This window comes from Balearica regulorum, chromosome 1, assembly GCF_011004875.1.
Source record: "Balearica regulorum gibbericeps isolate bBalReg1 chromosome 1, bBalReg1.pri, whole genome shotgun sequence".
NCBI lineage: Eukaryota > Metazoa > Chordata > Aves > Gruiformes > Gruidae > Balearica > Balearica regulorum.
Window position 1 is genome coordinate 130,097,005 of NC_046184.1, and position 19,676 is coordinate 130,116,680.

General features: G+C 58.0%; 1 protein-coding gene across 2 annotated transcripts; it reads left to right on the plus strand.

The window, feature by feature from the left end:
• The first annotated feature begins 11,552 nt into the window (after positions 1–11,552).
• Positions 11,553–19,423, plus strand: ARX (aristaless related homeobox). 2 transcript variants are annotated; one of them, XM_075774804.1, is made up of 6 exons: positions 11,618–11,940; positions 13,093–13,810; positions 15,111–15,156; positions 17,188–17,257; positions 17,342–17,519; positions 18,807–19,423. In XM_075774804.1, the coding sequence occupies exons 1-6, from the start codon at positions 11,748–11,750 to the stop codon at positions 19,045–19,047; spliced, it is 1,446 nt and encodes a 481-aa protein (XP_075630919.1). In that variant the 5' UTR covers positions 11,618–11,747; the 3' UTR covers positions 19,048–19,423. The 2 variants fall into 2 exon arrangements, with proteins under 2 accessions (XP_075630909.1, XP_075630919.1); XM_075774794.1 differs by having other exon boundaries at positions 11,553–11,940; positions 17,188–17,519.
• Positions 19,424–19,676: the final 253 nt, after the last annotated feature.

Genomic DNA, 19,676 nt, shown 5'->3' on the forward strand with positions numbered 1-19,676 from the left:
TTCATGAAAATGGCACATTTTGATAAGCAGACACAAAACCCTAGTACTAATAAGGTTTAATTTGCATACATTAGACTGATTATCCAAACAAAAGGATTACAGTATTACTTCTCCATACCTTTATGTCCTTATTATGCACATTTATTAACTTCACAAAAGCTAGCTGTTAGTGACAAACAATAGCCGTGGCTGGAAGAGAAATCTACAGTGTGAATAAAGTGCATTTTAATGCTAAGGAGCAAAGTTTATATGGCATAAATGTTTTGTTTAACTCTTTCTTTTGCAAAAGGCATTATGCTCTATAAGACAGGCACTATTGGATGGGTAAATCACTTCTTCATGATGTGATTTATTTTATTTTTTTAAGAATAGATTTTCCATAAAAATTATAACCTGCTTGTGCTCCCAGTTTCCCGATGTGAAGTTAAAAAACATGGATGGTGCTTGAGCATGTCAGGAAAAGTGTTTACAATCACAGGATTAAGCTGTTAACTCATGTGATTCCAGGGCACAGTGTTAATAAATATATTGCCACAAGCTTCGTTTTCACAGCATAAATAATAATACAGGTGGCAATAGCTGTTCCTAAGGGTATTACATATACCCCGCAATTAAAGTGTGAGCAAGGGGGAGGGAAAAAAAAAATCATTAGTAGATCTGGTATCTGAAGCAAATGATGCTCACAAGGGGCTGAGAAAAAAGCCAATAGACGTGAAGCTTAAATTGAATGCCACCCTGGAGCTCCCTCTGCACTGTGACACGGGGCTGCGCTGATGTGCAACGGTGACAGTGATACGAGAAGAGGATGTCATCTCTGCCGCATTTTGCACCCTTCTGGTGTGCCGCGCCACCTTCGAACAGAAACACTGCTTTTGGAGATAACGTCGTCGGCCCACGTCAGCCCTCCATGGACCAGCTGGCTCTTCAGGGAGGGTTGCTACCTTGAATGACTTCTCGGGGGTAAATTGTTTCTTGCACTATTTTTGACCAAGGTCTCCATGTCTACGTGCAACCAGTTTGCTTGACACATCAGAGCTACCCAGATCAGTTTTTAACATTAGACATCCAGATGATGCCTTGAATATACAGAGAACACCTGGCAAGGTTACCAAGCACTGACAACAGACTATTTTTTTCAGCATCGTTTCCATCCAACCCCTTTGCAGAGGGCTGTAGGAACCGCTGTGATTTTCTTTCACCTGTGCAGCTCAAGGCCACTGACTTCTGGCTCAGTCCTGGTCGGTGCCACAGGGCAAAGCCCAGGGCCCTTCCCCCCGCAGGAGCCCAAGGATTTTGTTGGGAATTTGTGAATGAATAAGGGCCTCGTGGTGCAGCCGAGGGTCTCTAACTGTGAAACTGTCACTGGGGGAGTGTTGTGCAAAGATCACGTGCATTTGTTGGTCTGGAACAGCAGGTGGGGAAAGCACATTTCAGAGGATATAATGTACTTAAGAACCTTTAAATCTACACAGAAACTTAAAGAGATCAGCCTTTTGCCATAAATATTGATGCTATTTACTGTGATATTTACCGTATCTGAGCTCAATATAAAGATATTGATGTTTCAAAAGGTGCCCAATATGGTTTTCTTCCAAGGAGACCCCAGAGAGAATGGACTTCCAAGGAGAAGTCTCTGGAGCCCTGTTCCTGGACCAGCAGTTTCTGAATCAAGCCCAGTTTATTCTAAAATATTTTCAGAATAAGCACACACAGAAGATGTTCAAAGTGGCACAGCCACCAAATCCTACTGACATCCAGATGGACTTGGACTCCTAAAAACACTGTTGAAAACAAGACTTGGTATCCTGCATCATTCAGGTGTTCTTAAAGGTATCCCAGGTCACGACGCATATCAAGTTTTGCGTAGCTTTTAGGTTAGTCAGAAAGCTTACACTGACTGAACATGGATTTTATTTTTTTTTTTAATCAGAATGCAAATCAAACCTGACTTGCTTTTTCCTACCAAATCATAGCCCTGTTTTCACTGAGTCCTATTGGGCTTGATCTGGCCTCGCTTCCCTGACAGATAACCCTTACGCACGACTCAGTAAGGTTACCTTTGGATCCAGACTGCAGCTGTCAGTCTGTAAATAAGAACATTTTCCTAAGTTCCTACCATGCTATTCATATTCTTCCCCTTTGTAGCGCTTCATGGTGATCCAGTGAAGTGTGCCTGGTTCTCCCTGGATGCTCATCCCTTTTGTTTTCCTTTGCAAAAACTGGGAACAGCCTGCGAAATGCCTTCTGCCTCATCCCCAGCTCATCCTGCAGCTACGCACTGCAGAGAGAGAAAAAAAAAAAAAAAAAAAAAAAAAAAAACCACACAAAACCAAACCCAAAGTGTTTCATATTACAGGCATTTGGGTTTCTGACTGCCATACTGCCGGTCAGAATCCACCTTCAGTTTTGAAAATCCCTTTGCCCATTGAATTTGTACAGCCTTGTCCCAGGTAAGAACATTTGATTTGGGTCCCTTTTACAGGATAAGGAATTAGAATAAGTGTAAATGATTGTCCAGTTATTCTTCCCTGTAAGTTTGCATTCAGTGAAGGAGGACGCGTGCTACCATTCCAAGTGACGGGTCCGTGGAAAAGCCTCTGACACGTAGCAAGTTTTAAGAATGAGAAGCCGTGTTCAGTTTTAGACATCCCAACAACTTCCAGAATCCTCCAGGCATTTTGATAATATTAGAACAAAACCAAAACAAAAACTAAGACTAGAATAAAGCCAAACCATCCCTTCTAGCTCTTGTCGAAAGGGAAGAAAACTGCCGTTTTTCCTGAGCGTCTCGATACAAAATGGATGACAGCACACCCTCTGCTGAAGGAAGCAAACAGGCTTCTCGAGTAGCCCCTGGCTCACCAGAAAGCCCAGCCAAAGCCCTTACCTATTTGTGCTGCGATTGCCTGGGTTGCAACACAAAAACCATCGCACAAATGTGCTTTCCCTCATGAGAAAACCCCACTGACTGGAAGAATGAAAGGTTATGAGTAAGGGTTACAACACAGGAACAATAATTTAGTTAAATCCAACGTCTTTTGTTTAAAGTTAGTTTTTCTGTGGTTCCATAATATTATTTTTAGTTTTCAAGAACGGAAACAATAGCTGAGCTCTGTAAGTGCCAAGTCTTTTTCAAGGTTTGATAAAAAGCTAAAAGACAAGAAGGTGCATTGATTCCAAATAATGACTTATACCCTGTGACTTCAAGATTTTACAATCCATGCACTTGACTGGAAATGTCTGTCTATAGAAGTTTCTAAGAATTATGTATGAAGGGGAAATCTTAAACACGTATTTTTTTTTTTTAATTTTGTTTTTGAATGGAAAACTTCAAATCAACAGTCCGACAAATTGCAGCTGTTGGAATTGCTGAGCCAATTTACAATCAAATTGAATTTTTTTCCGTTAAGAAAAAACCCTTTGAATTTGGAAGGAAGCGCTCTGCTCCCTACCAACGCACTCATACTTTTCTATAACATCACGCACACCCGCGGTCCCAGCTATCATGTTCTTCAGGCGCATAACTAGTGTTAGCACAGACGTTTTTGAGAATACATCTCCATTCTTAATTATTTCAGAACATCAGATTTTTCCTCATTTTTGTCTTCCCATTTCAATCTACTTTACAAGTCTAATTTGTAACTGTGCCTGATTTGGGTACCTTGGAAGAAACTCTCCCATCTATTTGCTTCTACATGATTTGCTGCCGTTAGCTGCACTATCGATTGACTGTGCCCAGCGCAGTTTAGGAGATGTCTACTTTGTGTCTCTCTCGGAGGTGTTACACTTGGGAGGCAGCAAGTTCATTCATACCTCAGCACTTACGCAACGCAGTTTATTTTCATAAAACATCTCTCTTCCTACAGAGCACCATGGAGTACTTTGACTCTTATATTAAGAGAGATGCAGAATATTAAACAGATAGAAATGGATGCTGGATCAGAATAGATCCTTTGACGATCTGACCAGCATCCAGCCGTGCTTTATAGCAGGGATGCTCCATATAAAGGTACCAACACCGAAAAAAACCAGTGGGAAGCACTGACATCAGCCTCTTAACATAAGGCCATTGAAGAATTTTCTCTGTGTGTCCGTGAGCATCAGCATCCTCCAGGAAAAATGCCCATTCCCTTCTGTGAAACGCAGACTTTTCCTAACCAAACATTTTTTTAAAAATCTTTGTGAGATAGTGGCGCTCCCTAAGTGACAGCCAGAAGCAACGACGTCCACAGATGTAGAAAACACCAATAATAAGTATGGTTTTAAGGTCAGATTGGTTGAGGGGAATGGTCCAACAGCTTCACAGACAGTTTGCCGTCTCTTCTCTCTATTACCCTATTTCGCTTCAGCCGTGCTTCTGGATTAAACAGCCGTGATCTCACGGATAACGTCGCCTGGGCAAGGAAACGCCAGACCAGCTCCAACTCATGCCCGTCTCCGGATCATTTTGATTCCTGCTCTGTCCCTGTGCGGCTGCATTTACTGAAATAGAACATAGCACCACATGAAGGTCACACCGGAGCTAGTCAAAGAGGGTGAAAAATGTCCTTTGCTCATCGAACGCTCATTTGAATTTTTAATGGCTTTGCTTCAGCTACGTTCACACCCCCTCTGCAGTTAGCTGAGCGATCGCATTTCAGCGGTACGAATGCTTGCAGAAAACCCTCGCCGAGAGTTGCCCACAGATGAGCTGAGGAAACCCAGCTGTTACATTCACACACACACACCTATTTGCACAACCGGTGTGTTGCTGGCGCAACAGGCGGGTAATGCAAACGATACCAGGGGGTTTATTTGACCAACTACAGCTAAACAACGGAAACCATTTGCAGTCAAGCCCTTCTGTTATTCATTTAAAGGAACCAGCAGAGCATTCTAGATAAGGAATACATTTGAGAAAACGATGCTCTTGCTCATGGATATTCCACAAGCAGAAGAAGAGAATACGTTTGACAAATAAATTATTTGTTATGAAGCCTTTGCTTGGTTCTAGTCAGCTCATACAAAAGAAAATAACACAGAAGGTATAATGTTAAATAAGCCTATGATCATGGTTTTAATTTTTTTTAGACCATTGCACCTTAATGCATTAATAATTTCACTGAGCTTCTAAGGAGAGAAAAGAAAGCCACATGAGATTTTATCCATGGGTTTTCTAGGGTCAGAAGAACCATATCTCCATCCATCACCCAATCTACTGGAAGACGCTGTCGTAGGGCTGTAGGATGCAGAGCTCCACCCGGTTGCTCTTGTATTTATCCAAATGATTTACATTAGGTGAAAATATGCCTTCTAGAACTGCACTGGTCTAGATTCAAAGCCACATGGTGCCAGGGAATCCACCACTTCCCTGAGGAAACACTGCTGCAGTCAGCAAGGGTAGCCAGAGCTTGTGGAGGTGTGGGGAAGCTGAGATCCTCAGGAGGGGGACACACCTGGGAAGGGGATGGAGAGGAAAAATGGGAAAGTCGGGGGCTCCCAGGTAAATCTAAAAGCCTAGGAAAGGCCTCTGGAGGACTCTAAGGCAGGAAGGTGGCAAAAGGGACAGAGACAGTACTGATGGCGTCCCAGCCTCAGCCAGCAATCTGCCAGCCCTGACGGGATTTCGTGCCACTGAGCGCTGCAGAGCAAAAACAAAATTAGGAACAATAAAGAGAGCGAGCTATGAAGCACCAACAAGGTTAGTGACCTGGAAGAGATGACATGCCAGCAAAGGATGCGCCGGCCTCTGCCCAGCCCCAGCTCCCGAAGCCAAACCTGAGGCACGAAGGAGAGGAAGGCACATGGCCTCCAGGAGGGACAGTGGGCCGCGGAGGGGTTGCACGGCCTAGCTGCATGCCCAGCTCTATTTTTCCAAATCACTTCCAGGAGTGTTGGCTTGGTGACAAGACTCAAGGAATAAATAAGTTAAATGCAGTAACTAACTCCAACAGAGTTATTGTCAGTGACTGGATTTCTCAGAGACATCGCTGCAGACCTGTTCCTGCAAAATAAAGGGCCAACCCAAAAGTAAGCTGGGAGTGCTTCTGGAGTGTGGACCAGAGGAGAAGTTTTGAGTTATTAGAAGTAGGGAAACAGTGGAAGAGAAAGAAAGGTGAGACACATCCACCTAAAGCTAACTGCTGTTCTCTCTCTGTAGTGAAAACTGTGTTAACAGAAAAATAAACCACCAAGGAATTAAAAAAAAACAAACAACTGAATAAAAAAGGATTTAGAAAATAATTTTAAATCTATGGAACAAGGCTCAGAGTCTGCCCACACATAGGCACAGGCGAAATATTAAGTATATGAATAATTATTCCAGAGTCACCACCACTGCTGATGTCAGGCCTCTGTCCAGATGCAAGTGAATACGGGAACTGCTCCCTGAGCTAGCACCGAAACCGAAGCGAGTAATAAAAGCTACGACTGCTTCACAGACAGAGACTCAGCGGCACTGCAAGTCGCTGTGTCCTAGCCAAACCGAGCCTTGCCAGTCCACGTAACTGTGAAGCGAGGATGTGACTACACACACCACAGCTGACCGCTTGCTTGGGGGGGGGGGGGGGCTGCCAGCTTTCAGAGAAGGTCGCAGGAGCTGACCCACACATCAAACCTGGCAGCCCCCTGTTTCCCACAGGGCAACCTTCTCTGTTCACCCCTTGGGCAGGTGCTGCAGCCTCATGTCCAGGGACACAGACCCCAGGAACTGGTGAAAATGGCTGATGGGAGTCCTAAAAAAACCCAGTATTTGCAAAATGAATTTTTCTCTTGGATGTGAATGCAAAGGTGCTTAAGTCCAACACCATTCTGCAAAGCCGTTTTGGTGCAGTGCCCCAGTGATCACTGCTGGGTATAGATTACTCAACATTTAAATTACCAATCTACAATATTTATCCTACCTTAAATGAGAAGGTGGTTAAACCATTGAACTCAGAGGTGACCAGTGACTTGGCAGAGCCCCAGGGGACACACAGAGATGCTGGTTTTCCCCCAGCCGTATGACTGTGGCTGTAAGGGTTGTGCAGCTGTGCTGCAATCCCTCATTACTGCCTGTTGGTCTTTAGCCTTTTTTTTTTTAAGTGATTAACAAGACTCTTGCAGAAGAAGTGAGCACAGTTGTTTCAATGGTAGTTCTGGTGGTGCAATCAAGGGCAGTCCTCTGCCCATCTCCAGGCTCAGGACTGAACTGCGCAAAGTCAGAGCTGTGCCCAGAAGAGGGTTTGGAACAGCAGTCTCCACAAAGATGAAAAATATGTCTTAACTATGCATTGAGATGACGATGCCATGAGGCTCGCGAGGGGAGTCATGCGTCAGTACATCACGTCTAAACGGCACCAGGCATTTCTGCACTGCCTGGTACCAAGGGAGAATGGGCATCTCGCCTTCCCCATGCCCAGCTCTAGTGCTTTTGTGCACAGGAACACAACCCTGAACATTGGGTGGGGGGAAAAAAAAAAAATAAAAACTTGCGATTAAATCGCATCCTTCGAGGACCGGTGGTCAGTGCTTCACTCTCCTGCGCGGCCGCCGGCTGTGTGGCGCTCCGGGCTCCGCGGGGCTCTGCGGGGCTCTGCGGGGTTCTGCGGGGTTCTGCCGCTGACCCTGGGTTACCCTGAGGGCTGCGGCTTCTCCAGCACCGAGCCGGGAGCAGGCTGGGACCAGGGCGCAAAGCACGTCGAGGGAAGGGGAGGAAACCCCGGAGAAACTCGAGAGGATGGGTAGAGGAAACAGAGTTTCTGTACCTACCTACGACTTCTGCAGAAGCCCTTTTTTTCCCCCCCCCCACAAAGTAAATAGTGATAAATCAAGCACTGGAGGATTTAAAGTAGTTGTTATCGTTTTCTCTTCTCCATCGCAAGGAAAGGTGGGGGGGGAACCCGCTCATGTTAAAGCCTGGCTATGGGCTGCGCCTGCCGCTGCAGCTCCACCCATGCGCACGGCTCGCAGGGAGCGGGAACCCACCGGAGGGGTCCCCGATTTCAGCAGCTGCAACGTGGGCTGCGGGATGCGCCGGGCACTGGATGGGCACGAACCGCTCAAGGACTTCAAGGTGTCGTTTGCTCAGTCGGTGACAAAAAAAACTTGTGCCCGTGGTGGCCGCCGCAAGTGAGGGGAGCTCCTCTCCAGGCAAGGCGGCCGCTGTTCCCTGCAAGGTTAACGCAGTCTGAGTCTTGAAACCATTCAGCATCTTTTCAACCGCTACGGGTGAAACCGAGCTTAGCCCTATCTCCGCCCTTAAGACCAAACACCTTTCCCCAAGCATGACAGCGAACTGCCATTTTGCAGCCGTGTCTCCTCGCAAGGATGGTTTCTGCGGGGGAGGATGTTCGGACGACAGGCTTTATGTAAAGAGAAAGGAAAATAAAGAAAAAAAAAAACCAAAACCAAACCCAAAACCAAACCAACTCAAACCCCACCGGAAACGGGGACCCCGGCCCGCCGGAGCGTGGGGCAGGCCCCGGAGGAGGGGGTGCGCTTGTGCGGGAGCCGCCACGGGCAGCCGTCGGGCGGCGGCCGCAGGGCAGCTCCGGGTCGCCCTGAGCCGCAGCCCCGCTGCGCGGCCCGGCGCAGCGGCGCGGAGAGCCGCGGGTCTGGTCCTGCTCTTGGCTGCGAAACGAAGCGGGGGGCGCCCCTGCCCCGGCGGAGGGGAGATGGCGAGGGGCAGCCCAGGCCGGGCCGGGGGGGGGTCCGCGGGGCCGTGAGCCCCGGGCGCCCCACCGGGCCCGCTCCTGCGGTGGGAAGCAGCCGTTTGCAGAGAGGGCAGGCGGCCCCGGTGGCCGGTCGCCGGCAGGGACGGCAGCGCCGTTACCGATCCGCCTGGGCTCCCCCGCCGTCCCGCTCCTAGGCGGGGCCGAAGCGGAGCCGGGCGCAGGTGGGTGCGGAGGGACGCGGAGGCCGGTGCCCGGGGCGAAACCCACCGCGGAGGCCCCGGGTGCGCGGAGCCGGAGCGGATATTGTTGTGGCAGCGGCAGTGGAGGGTGTTAATCTAGGCTGGCTGGAGTGACAAGAGGCAAATATTTCCGTTTGTGCCCTCCTGCCTCTCTCAGCACCGGCTGTCAGTCCCCGGGCTTGTTATCCGTACAAAGCATCAGTTTGTTTGGCTGAGCTCAGCAAGGTTTTCTTCTCCGAGCAGAACTATAATTGCTATAATTCTACTGTATCATTTGGATCATTGCAGTATTGTTGTTTTCTCTCTCTCGTTCTCTCCCCCTAATACTGCAATAACGCGCTCCAGTGTTAAATTAGCAGGTTGCGGGGGGAAGGGGGGGGAGGGGGAAAAAGAGAGAGGGAGAGACCACAAATGAATGAAAGTTTGTTTAAAAAAATAAATAAAACAACAAAGTGACTTGGCAGAGGCGAGTTCGCATCGCAAAGCATCCTCGCCTACGAGCGGGACTTGCCTCCGGCCCTCCCCGCGCCCCGGGCCGGCCGGGGCCGCTCTCCCCCGGGCAGGACCTGCCGGGGCGCGGAGCAGAGGGGCAGGCAGACCCCCCTCGGCCCGGCCCGGGCACAGAGAGGCGAGAGATCGAGTCGGGGAGGGAGTGAAAACGAGATGCAGAGGCCGAAAGGCCGCGGCGGGGATCGTTCCGCTCCGCGCGTCCCCGACAGCCCCCGGCACCCGCCCGCCGCAGCCCCGGCTCGCACCGTCGGCAGCCACCGGCAGGTCTCGGAGCTGCCGCAGCCCTCGCAGCTGCCGCGCCGAGGGTCCCCCGTTCCCTCCGGCTACCGCCTGCGCCCCGGCGGGCTCGGGTCCCCCTCCCGGGGAGGCGGCGCGGCAGCCCTACCCGTCCCCGCTCTCCCTCGGCAGACCGCGGCTCGGCCGGCACCGGGAAGGCACAGGGAAGGCAGACGCGGGCCGGCCTCCCTTCCTGCCGGAGCACCGCTCCCGGCCCGGCCGCGCCTGCGGCTCTGCGCCGCTTCTCCCCAGCGAGCCCCGGCGGGGACGGCACGGCCGAGGCGAGAGCGAGAGGCGGCAGCTCCTCTGCGCGCCGAGCTTCCCCAAGGGGCCTGTGGGTCCTCCTTTTCTTTTTTTTTTTTTCTTTTTTTTTTTTTTTGTTTTGGTTTGTTTGTTGATTTTGTTTTGGGTGTGGTTTTTTTTAATTCAGTCGCTGAGTTAATTCATTAATTGCCATCCTCGTGCCGGGGACGGCAAAAGCTCCCGAGACCTGAGCGGCGACGGCAAACGCAGCTTGGCGTCCCCCGCACAGGCGGACCCTGCTAACGCGGGTCGGGCTGGGGCCGCCCCGCCGGGGAGCGCAGGGATCGCCGGCCGCGCACGTCGGGGCTCTCCCCGCCTCGCCGCGGGCATCGCCCCGGCCCCCGGGGACGGCGGGCAACGAGGCGGGAGGAACGACGGGCAGGAGCCCTGCGAGGGCCCTCTGGCAGGGAGGGGACGGCTCCGGGAGTAACGCTTGTGCCTGCACGGCACGTACGGACACCTACAGAGCCCGGGAGCGTGTGCGTGTGTGAGTGTGCGTGTGTGAGTGTGCGTGTGCGCACACGGGCGTGGGCACAGCCAGAGCGGCGTTGTGCTCACGCCCGCGCGGACACACGCAGACATTTACTTATCTCTGCTCCTAATTCGCGCTGGCTAAGTAATTGGGAGATGCGGGATCCGCACGGGAATTGCGGCACGAACAGGGGAAAAGGGGCTGTCTCCCCTCCGCCGCTCGGGGCCGGGAGTCGCCCAGCGAGCGGGCGGGTTATTTGGGTGGCCGAGAGCGGCTCCCCCGACGTGCCTGTGCCCGGGGGGGGGGTGGGGGTGTCCGGGACCAGGAGCACGCGCAGGCGGTTGTAACGTGCCCATCAAAATCGAGCCCGACCGGCCCAAACAGGGAGCCTGAACTTGCCCGGGACGTGACCGCTGAAGAGGGAAGGGAGGGGAATAAAAAACCCTCGGGGGGCTTCGGGCCCAGAAGCGGCGCCGAAAGCGCCTGCGGAGGGGAGATGTGCGTGCGGGGAAAGGCGGGGGCGGTCGGGGCAGGGACGGGGATGCCGGCCAGCACGGCGCCGGGCTGCGCACCCTGCCCTGCCCGAGGGACGCTCCCCCGCGCGCCCCCGCCGCTGAAGCCGTTGCGCGGGAATTGTTACGGTCAAACCCCAGCTGCGGACCCCGGTATTTTTAAACACCGGCTCCCAGCGCGGCCAGTGCGCGCCCCTGCGCAGCGCAGCGCCGCGCCGGGCGGGCGGGGGGGGGGGTAGGCTGCCGGGGGGAAAACCCGGCGCGGATCCCCCGGTGGGACCCACCCCGTCCCGCTCGGGCATCGCCCGGGCTTAGGGCCGGGCGGGGAGCGGCGTCGCCGTCGGGGCGGGATCGGGGGGGGGGGGGTGTGGAACGGGGCGAGGCGTGCCGCGGGGGCTCCGCCGCCGCCCATCCCGGCCGCCCCCGACGGCTCCCCCCGAGGGGCTCCCGGCTGACTGCCGCCCGCACGGAGCGGGGCGCCCGCGGGGCGCGGGGGCGGGGCAGGGCGGGGCGCGGCGGGGCGGGGCGGGGGGCAGCGCGGCGGCTCGGGGCGGGCGCCGATCCGGGGCGGTCCGAGCCGGGGTTTGCCGGGCGCCGTCTGTCGGCGGCCGCCCGGCCTCCGCCGAGAGCCAATCAGGGGGCGGCTGCCCGCACGTGGAGCCGAGGGGACTCAAGAGCGCCGCGGCCGCCGCTCACTCCCCCCGTGACGGGCGTCCCGGCGGCACAGGGCAGCGCCGCGGGGGCGTCCGCGCCGCCGCAGCCCGCCCCGGCCCCACGGCACGGCCCCGCCGCCGCCGCCGCCATGAGCGGCCCCTACCCGGAGGAGAGCTGCGCCGAGCGCCCCGAGTGCAAAAGTAAATCGCCAACTTTGCTGTCCTCCTACTGCATCGACAGCATCCTGGGCCGGCGGAGCCCCTGCAAGGTGCGGCTGCTCGGCGCCGCGCCCAGCCTGCCCGCCATCGCCGCCCGCCCCGACACCGACAAGGCCGCGCAAGGTAAGCCCCGCCGCCCTGCCGCCCCGAGCCCTTGTCCGCGGCGTCGGGCAGGACAGGACGGGCTGGGCTCCCCGCCACCCCCCGTCCCCGCCCCCGCGCAGCCCAGCGCTCGGCCACGGCCCCGCTCCCTGCCCGCCCGGCCCGTCGCCGCGTCGGAGCCGCGGCCGCCCTTATCCCGTTAACCTGCTCGTTAGCGGCTGCCGTGCTGCCAGGGAGCGCGGCCAGAGCCGTGCCCGAAATTCAGGCAGATTAATTCCGTGCAGATCGGGTTCCGCTGCTTTAGGTTGCTCTTTCTTTCGATATACGTGTAATTTTTTTACGAGAAAATAAATCGGTGCGAGCTGTGATCCGTGCAGGGAAAGGCTCGCCCGATCGCCTGAAACCTGTAACGGAGCTCGGCGAGCGAGCTGGGGGCCGCGCCTGGCAGCGGGCAGGGCGGTGATAACGGGGCGCCGGCAGCCGCCGCCCCCGGCCCGAAGTTGGGAGCAGCCCCTCCGGGGCCGCGGGAAGCCCGGCTGGGCAACCCCCACGGACAGCCTCCCTCCCGCTTTCCCCGTTTCCCTGGCGTTCACAGCCCGGCGGGTTTCCTTCATCCAAAACCAAAAGAAAACTTGGGGAGCGGGGGGAGACGATAAAGGGAGGGAAACAAACAAACAAAAACCCAAAACAAAATAAAAACCCGCGGCCGCTCCCCGGGCAGGGACAGCGGAGCCGGCGCTGCCCCCACCGTGCGGGACGGGGCTCGGCGGTGGCCGCTGCCGGGGAGGTGCCGGCGCAGGCCCGGGACTGCCCGAGCCCCCCGGCGCCTGTCCCGCCTCTGAGCGGGGCACCGGGCCGGGCTCCGCGGCCGGCAGGAATTTCTTCCCAGGCCGGGAGCAGCGGCGTGGGCCGGGGCCGGTCTTGAGGGTTACGGGGTGAGGGGGTTTTATTTCGGTGCCCGGGTGGAAGACGGTGCCCGAAGAGGGGCTGCGGGGTCGGGATCTTGCACGGGGCTCTTCGCGCTGATCCCACTGACCGTCTCTCTCTCTTTCTCCCCCCTCTTCTCTCCCCCCTCTTCTCTCTTCCCTCCGCACACCTCTCCCCGCACACCTGCCCGCCCCGTCCCACTGCTGCGGCCTCCAAACCCACCCACCCCCCCCTCTCCCGGCGCAGGTTCCCCTAAGGGCAGCCCCCCCTTCGAGCCGGCCGAGTTGCACCTTCCCCCCAAACTGCGCCGGCTCTACGGACCGGGCGGAGGCCGGCTGCTGCCGCCGGGGACGGCGGGTCCGCGGGGGGACCGGCCGGAGGGGCGGCCGGAGGGGGGCGCCGGCCCGGTGCCCGCTGCCGCCCCGTGGGACACGCTGAAGATCAGCCAGGCGCCCCAGGTCAGCATCAGCCGCAGCAAGAGCTACCGCGAAAACGCGCCCTTCGTGGCGCCGCCGCCCGCCCGGGACGAGCTGGGCAGCCCCGCCGCGCACGTCGAGGAGCGGCCGGGTCCCGCCGCGCCGGCCGCCGAGGAAGAGGAAGAGGAGGAGGACGAAGAGATGCTGGAGGAGGAGGACGAGGAGGAAGAGGAGCTGGAGGACGACGAGGAGGAGGAGCTGCTGGGCGAGGACGGCGGGGGGCTACTGAAGGAGGCCCGCCGGAGCGCCGCCGCGGCCCCCGGGGCGGAGGGCGGGGATCTGTCCCCCAAGGAGGAGCTGCTGCTGCACCCCGAGGACGGCGAGGGCAAGGATGGCGAGGAGAGCGTCTGCCTCTCGGCCGGCAGCGACTCCGAGGAGGGGCTGCTCAAGAGGAAGCAGCGCCGCTACCGCACCACCTTCACCAGCTACCAGCTGGAGGAGCTGGAGAGGGCCTTCCAGAAAACCCACTACCCCGACGTCTTCACCAGGTACCGGGGCCGCGGCCGAGGGCGGAACGGGCGAGCTTCGAGGGGACGGGACGGGGCCGCGGTGTGCTGCACCCCGGCCTCCAAACCGCAGCCCGGGGTGAATCCTGCCTCGGGCACCCCCGGGCTGGGAGGGGACGGGGAGCAGGTCCGGGCTCCGGGTGGTCGCAGTGCAAGGCAGCGGCCGGGCAGGCTCGCCTGGAGGCCGCCGCCGGGGGCTATTTTTACCCGCTGCCCTCCTCCCCCCTCGCCGCGACCGGCGCCGGGATCGGTTACGGGCTCCCCGTGGGGCTGGACCCCGGCCCGGCCCGGGGAAGCCCCGGCAGGGGTAGAGATCAAAGCGCCGCTGCCTAAAAATACCGGCCCGGCACGTCGGCGCCCCTCGCTGCCCGCAGCCTTTCCTGAGCGGCCCGGCCCGGCTCCGCCCGCCCTTTTGGGGGACATTTCCCCGTTGAAAACGGGAGCTCCGCGGCGGCGGGTCAGGCCGGCGGCTCCACCGCGGGAAGCGCAAGCCGGGAGAGAGGCAGAGCCGTCTGCCCGCTCCCCGCGCTTCCTGAAAATAGCCCCCTCTCCTTTAGCCCAGAGAAGGGCAGAGCCCCCAAAGCCCTCACTTTTCGATCAAGGAGACCCTCCCGGTTTCTCGTTTGTTTTACCGGGAGATTCTGCGGGAGCGTTTTGTTCCCCCGCCCCCCCGGTGCTGGGCTCACCTCGGGGCACCGCCTGGCCCTCGGCCGCGGCCTCGGGAGCGGCGGCCCGGGATGTCTATGAATATATCGCGCTTTTTTTTTTTTTTTTTTTTTTTTTGGTTGGTGTTTTTACGGCTTTGGTTTTTCCTCTGGGGCTTCCCATGCCCGCCCGGCGCGGGGCTCCGGCGGCGCGGCCCCGGTTAAAGCTGGGAGCGCCCCTCTTTTGGGTACGGAGCTGATGAGAGGTTTTCTAACGCCTCAGTGGTTTCCGATTTGCCTTTAATTGTGGCGATACAAACCGCAACATGTAGCGGCTCGGCTGCCGCCGCCCTGCGCCGCGGTTGCGGCGGGGACCGTGTGAATTTGGGGAGCGGCGGGGAGGGGGGGTGGTGGGGTGTGTGCCAAAACTCGGGACTCCCGACGAGCGGCCGGCTCGGCGTCCCGGAGCCCGGCTGAGAGCGGCGGCAGGCGGTATCCGCCAGCTACTCGGGCCCTGCTCCCCCGGGCACCAGGATTTCGGGCCCGTTTGGTGCGCAGAGCCGCGGGCTGGGGGGCGGGGGACGGCTCGGGGGGCGCCCGGTGCCCCGGGCTGACGGCGGCGTCTGTGTCTCCCCCAGGGAGGAGCTGGCCATGAGGCTCGATCTGACCGAAGCCCGAGTGCAGGTGAGTGGCGGCGGCGGCGGGACCGGGGCCGAGGTGTCCCTCGGCAGATCCCGGGGTGAGGAGGGGGGGGGGGTGTCCCCGGCCCTCCCGGCAGCGCCCCCGGCCCCGGCAGGGCCGAGCCGTCGGCTGGCGAATCTCCGTGTGATTAAAACGCGGGGGCCCCCACGGGGCTTCGGTTGTTAGCGAGACCCGCTCGGCCGCAAGCCGGGTATTTGGCTGCCATCAAATCTCCAATCGGGCTTCATAAAAGCCCACTTAGTGCTAGAACAAACAGGGCCATTTGAAGGCGAAATGTTGTTTGATTTCCTCTCCGCCTGCACAAGGAGCTGGCTAATGCTATTTGATTTCCCATTTTTGATAGCAATAAGCCTGCATTGATCTAATAGTGAGTGAGTGCAATGCTATTAAAGGTGTTTGCCGCCCCATACCAGAGTGCATTTCCCAACCCGGGTCTCATAACCAAAGAGACGATAAACATTGGGATGCCCTGATTGCCAACAGAAAACAGATGTCTCTGGGTTTGAAGCTGAGCAAATCACTTTACAGTTAAAATCGGGCGCTGATAAAGCATAATAAATTCCATATGGCTCATTTAATACACAACAGCTTCTTGCATTAGAGGGGCTAATGATGAGATTTGTCCCCTCCTTTCTGTTGACACATTTCTCCATTGTCAAACAGAGATGTGACAGCAAATCAGTATTTTCAGCTCAGGGGAACAAGTCGTGGGAAAGTTAAATAACTTTTTAAAAAGAAAGACACCCCCTTTCTCTCTCCTCTATTCACGGGAGAAGATGTAATTAAGGGAATATGAATTATGAGAGTCCCTTCGTTTACCTTTGGGTGTACTCAGACTTATTAATTCAATAAGGGGGAATTGCAGCGAGGACAGCTTGCTAATTGAGTTTTAGCTGGGAGAGACGCTCCCGCCGTGCCAGGCTGTTGCCTTCCCCGCGAACGCGATGCATCTTCCTGCGTGGGTACCCAGATGGGCGCGCGTGGAGATCAGTTCTGGCTGTCCAACTGTATGGAGAGACCCGCAGCGCTGCTGCCTTTCTTGCTTTCCGAAAGAGAAGGGGTCTCACGCTGAGCTTACAAAGCCGAGCCTAACAGGGAAAACTCAGCCCACACCAGCCCGAAAAAAATGACAAATGTGGTGTCTCTCTCCTTAGGTGCGTGTGATGCCTCGCACTTGGTTATTAAGCGAATATTTTCCTTTCCTTTGACATGCGGTATTTTTTTTTTTTTTTCCCCCTCTACCTCTCCGGTTTTAAGCCCGTATTAGTTAGTTCACGATTTTTGCTTTGAGGGAGGGGAAAAAGAGGCAAGGGACGGCAGTGCCGCGGCGTCCTAACTAACTTTCGTAAAATAGAACCTGAAAGGGCAGCTTCGAAACGTGTGTTTGATGCTTGGTTCCCTCGCAAATTATTTCTTCGTTTCAGACGTTAGGGAAATCGTGATATTTTTCCTCGCTCGAAACCTGAAAGGGGGGGAGAAAAAAAAAAAAAAAACCCGTCCATGATCCCCAAACGATATCATTTGTAAATATGGAGTTCGGCGACAAAAGCCGCGCAGCTCCCGGTGGGGGTGTGCGTGCGGAATAAAAACCCGCTTAGCCCCACTGGGAAACCGTTTTCCCGCTCTTCCAGCGCAGCGAGAGCGCTGCTGCCGGGCGCCCTCCGCTCCGGGGGCCGCCCGGAGCCCCGACCTGCCGGCTAACGGGGGGGGAGACACGGGCGGGGCGGGGGGGCTGCTGTGGGCCCCCCCCCCCCCGGGAGCCAGGGGTCCGGGGCAGGGCCGGGGGCCCCCGCCAAAGCGGCGTGCGGGCCCCCGGGGTGGGTCGGCAACGCCTGGAGCTGTAGCGCGGCGCTGACACGCGTGGTCCCCGAGGACCGGGCCCTCTCGGGGTGCCCCCCGCGCGGGGGCGGCGGAGGAGCGGGCGCCGTCGGGCCGGTGCGTGGTTCCCGCGGGGCTCGCCCCGCCGAGGGCGCGGGCGGGCGTATTAAAACCGGTTTTTCTTTTGGCTTTCAGGTATGGTTCCAGAACCGTAGGGCTAAGTGGCGGAAGAGGGAAAAGGCTGGGGCTCAGACACACCCCCCAGGTTTGCCTTTCCCTGGTCCCCTGTCAGCAACTCACCCCCTCAGTCCATACCTTGATGCTAGTCCTTTCCCTCCTCATCACCCAGCTCTAGACTCCGCCTGGACCGCCGCCGCCGCCGCCGCGGCCGCCGCCTTCCCCAGCCTGCCGCCGCCGCCCCCGGGCTCCGCGGCGCTGCCCCCCGGCGGGACCCCGCTCGGCCTCGGCACCTTCCTGGGCGCGGCCGTGTTCCGCCACCCCGCCTTCATCAGCCCCGCCTTCGGCAGGTACCGCCCGCCCACGCGTGACCCGGCGCCTCGGGGGACCCTAGGGCCGGGGGTGGGGGGGGTGTCAGCCGCCGGGGAAAGGCCGCCTCTTCGGGGACACCCCGGCCACGGTCGCCCGTGGAGCTCCGCGGGCCTCCCGCGCGCCTGGAGACACAGCCCGCGCCGCGTGGGGCCACCGGTCGGGCCTTGGCGCGGAGGGTGCGTGGCCCCACGCAGGACGCGTCTCGCGCGGGCTGCCCCGGAGTTCGAACTTGGAGCGCTGGCTGCCGGCGCCGATTGGACGCCGCGCGGGTCACGTGTCTCTGCCCCGGCCTCTCATTGGGCGAGGGCGGCTCTCACGGGCCCCCCCCCCCACTGCCGCAGGTCCCTCGTGGGGACGGCCGGTCTGCGGGCACTGCGGCGCTGGGGGGGGGGGGGGGGGGCGTTTGCGGGGAGCCCGGGCGTCCCCGCGGGGCTGCGCAACCCCGCGCAGGGGGCGAGGACGGAGCAGGGTCCCCGCGGGACAGGCCCGCAGAAGTCAGTGCCCCCCCCCCCGCAGAAACTGAAGAGGCGTGGGTTGCCCTGCGTGCACGCGTGGCCTTTGCTTTGCTCGGGGTGTTGGCTGGTGTTTGGCGGTGCGGGATGAGCTGAAGCCGTGACATCCCGGGTGCCCTGAGCGCCGCCGGCCGCGCCGCGCCTCGTGGGGTCCGGCACGGGCAGATTTTTATCCGTGGGCACGAGTGGGTCTGAGCAGCTTCCGGAGGCTCGTGTCGGGGCGAGCTTCCGCGGCCGCCACGCTCCGTCCGTGCGCTCTGCCACGCTGAGCGGCCGCGGCCGGAGCGGGGAGCCCCCGGCAGAGCCGGGAGCAGGGCCGCCCCGTCGGGGCGCGGAGCGGGACGCGGGGCCCGTCCCGCTGCGGCAGGCGGAGGGGGACGAGGCACGGTTAGTGGACGGGAGGAGGTGCGGCCTGCGCAGGACCGGCGGTTTCCCTTAGTTTTTTAGCGCTAGCTAATGAGAAAGCCGCCCCGGAGCATCCCCCTCCCCGCCGGCTGTACCCCCGGCGTCAGCCGCCCCGACAGCGGCAGCTCGGGGAGAATCAACCTCAGTGACTGTCTTTTTCCTCTCCTTCCCCCACCCCCCAAAAAAAATATTTTTCCCTCCAGCGTCGTGGGAGTTTTTTAGGTTTTGGGCTTCCCCCCCGCCCCCCCCAGCGTGTCTTTGTCCCCCCGCGGGAAGGGGGCGAGCGGGGCCGGGCGGAGCCGGTGGGCCCCGGCGCGGCGGTGACGGCGGTCTCTGCTTCCCTTGCAGGCTCTTTTCCACCATGGCCCCCCTGGGCAGCGCCTCCAGCGCCGCGGCCCTGCTGCGGCAACCGGCTCCGGCCGCCGAGGGCGCGGTGGGCTCGGCGGGGCTGGGGGACCCGGCCAGCGCCGCCGCCGACCGGCGGGCCTCCAGCATCGCCGCCCTGCGGCTGAAGGCCAAGGAGCACGCCGCCCAGCTCACCCAGCTCAACATCCTCCCCGGGAACAGCACGGGGAAAGAGGTGTGCTAAGACACGGTTGCCGTCCTCGGGGTTTGGGTTGGGGTTTTTTTTTAGGGGGGAGAGAAAAGAGAGAGAGAGAGAGAGAGAGGGAGAAGGGTGTATTTACGAATAAATAAAGGTCACCTCAGACAGCACGAATCAAGACCAAACGGGGGGAAAAATTATAGTAATAATTAAAAAAAAAAAAAAAAAAAGGAGGACCAGCAGCTGAGACTGTGGTAGGTTCTCGAGTTAGGAACTTGGAGACAGCGAGCGCCTTTCGCATCGGCCTCACACGGGTGAACCGACATTTGCAAGCTCCTGAATAAGTAACTCCTTGGCTGGTACATTTCTTAAATGTACGACGTGTTCATTCCCTCTCTGAGCATTAAGGGGGAAAAAAGCGGGGGGCGGGGGGAACCTAATAAAAGTTATTATATATTAGTGTTACCTACACTAATTTTTTTTTTCCTTTTGTTTATCTGGCAAGAAAAAAGAAGAAACAAATAGAATTGTAATAAAGAAAGAAAGAAAGGGAAAAAAAAAAAAAAAAAAGCAAAGGCAGGGGGAAAGCTACCCACATCTTAAAATAACATCCTCGGATGTTAAGTTGGTCTGTTAGGAGCACTGGAGAACTATTTAACATGTTGATGCAGCAT

What these genes read in the sequence shown, in the direction of transcription:
- ARX (XM_075774794.1), top strand. Translation starts at nt 11,748, where the DNA reads ATGAGCGGCCCCTACCCGGAGGAGAGCTGCGCCGAGCGCCCCGAGTGC. An exon ending in TACCCCGACGTCTTCACCAG is followed by an intron (nt 13,811 to 15,110) that starts GTACCGGGGCCG and finishes TGTCTCCCCCAG; the next exon opens with GGAGGAGCTGGCCATGAGGC. An exon ending in ATCAGCCCCGCCTTCGGCAG is followed by an intron (nt 17,520 to 18,806) that starts GTACCGCCCGCC and finishes CTTCCCTTGCAG; the next exon opens with GCTCTTTTCCACCATGGCCC.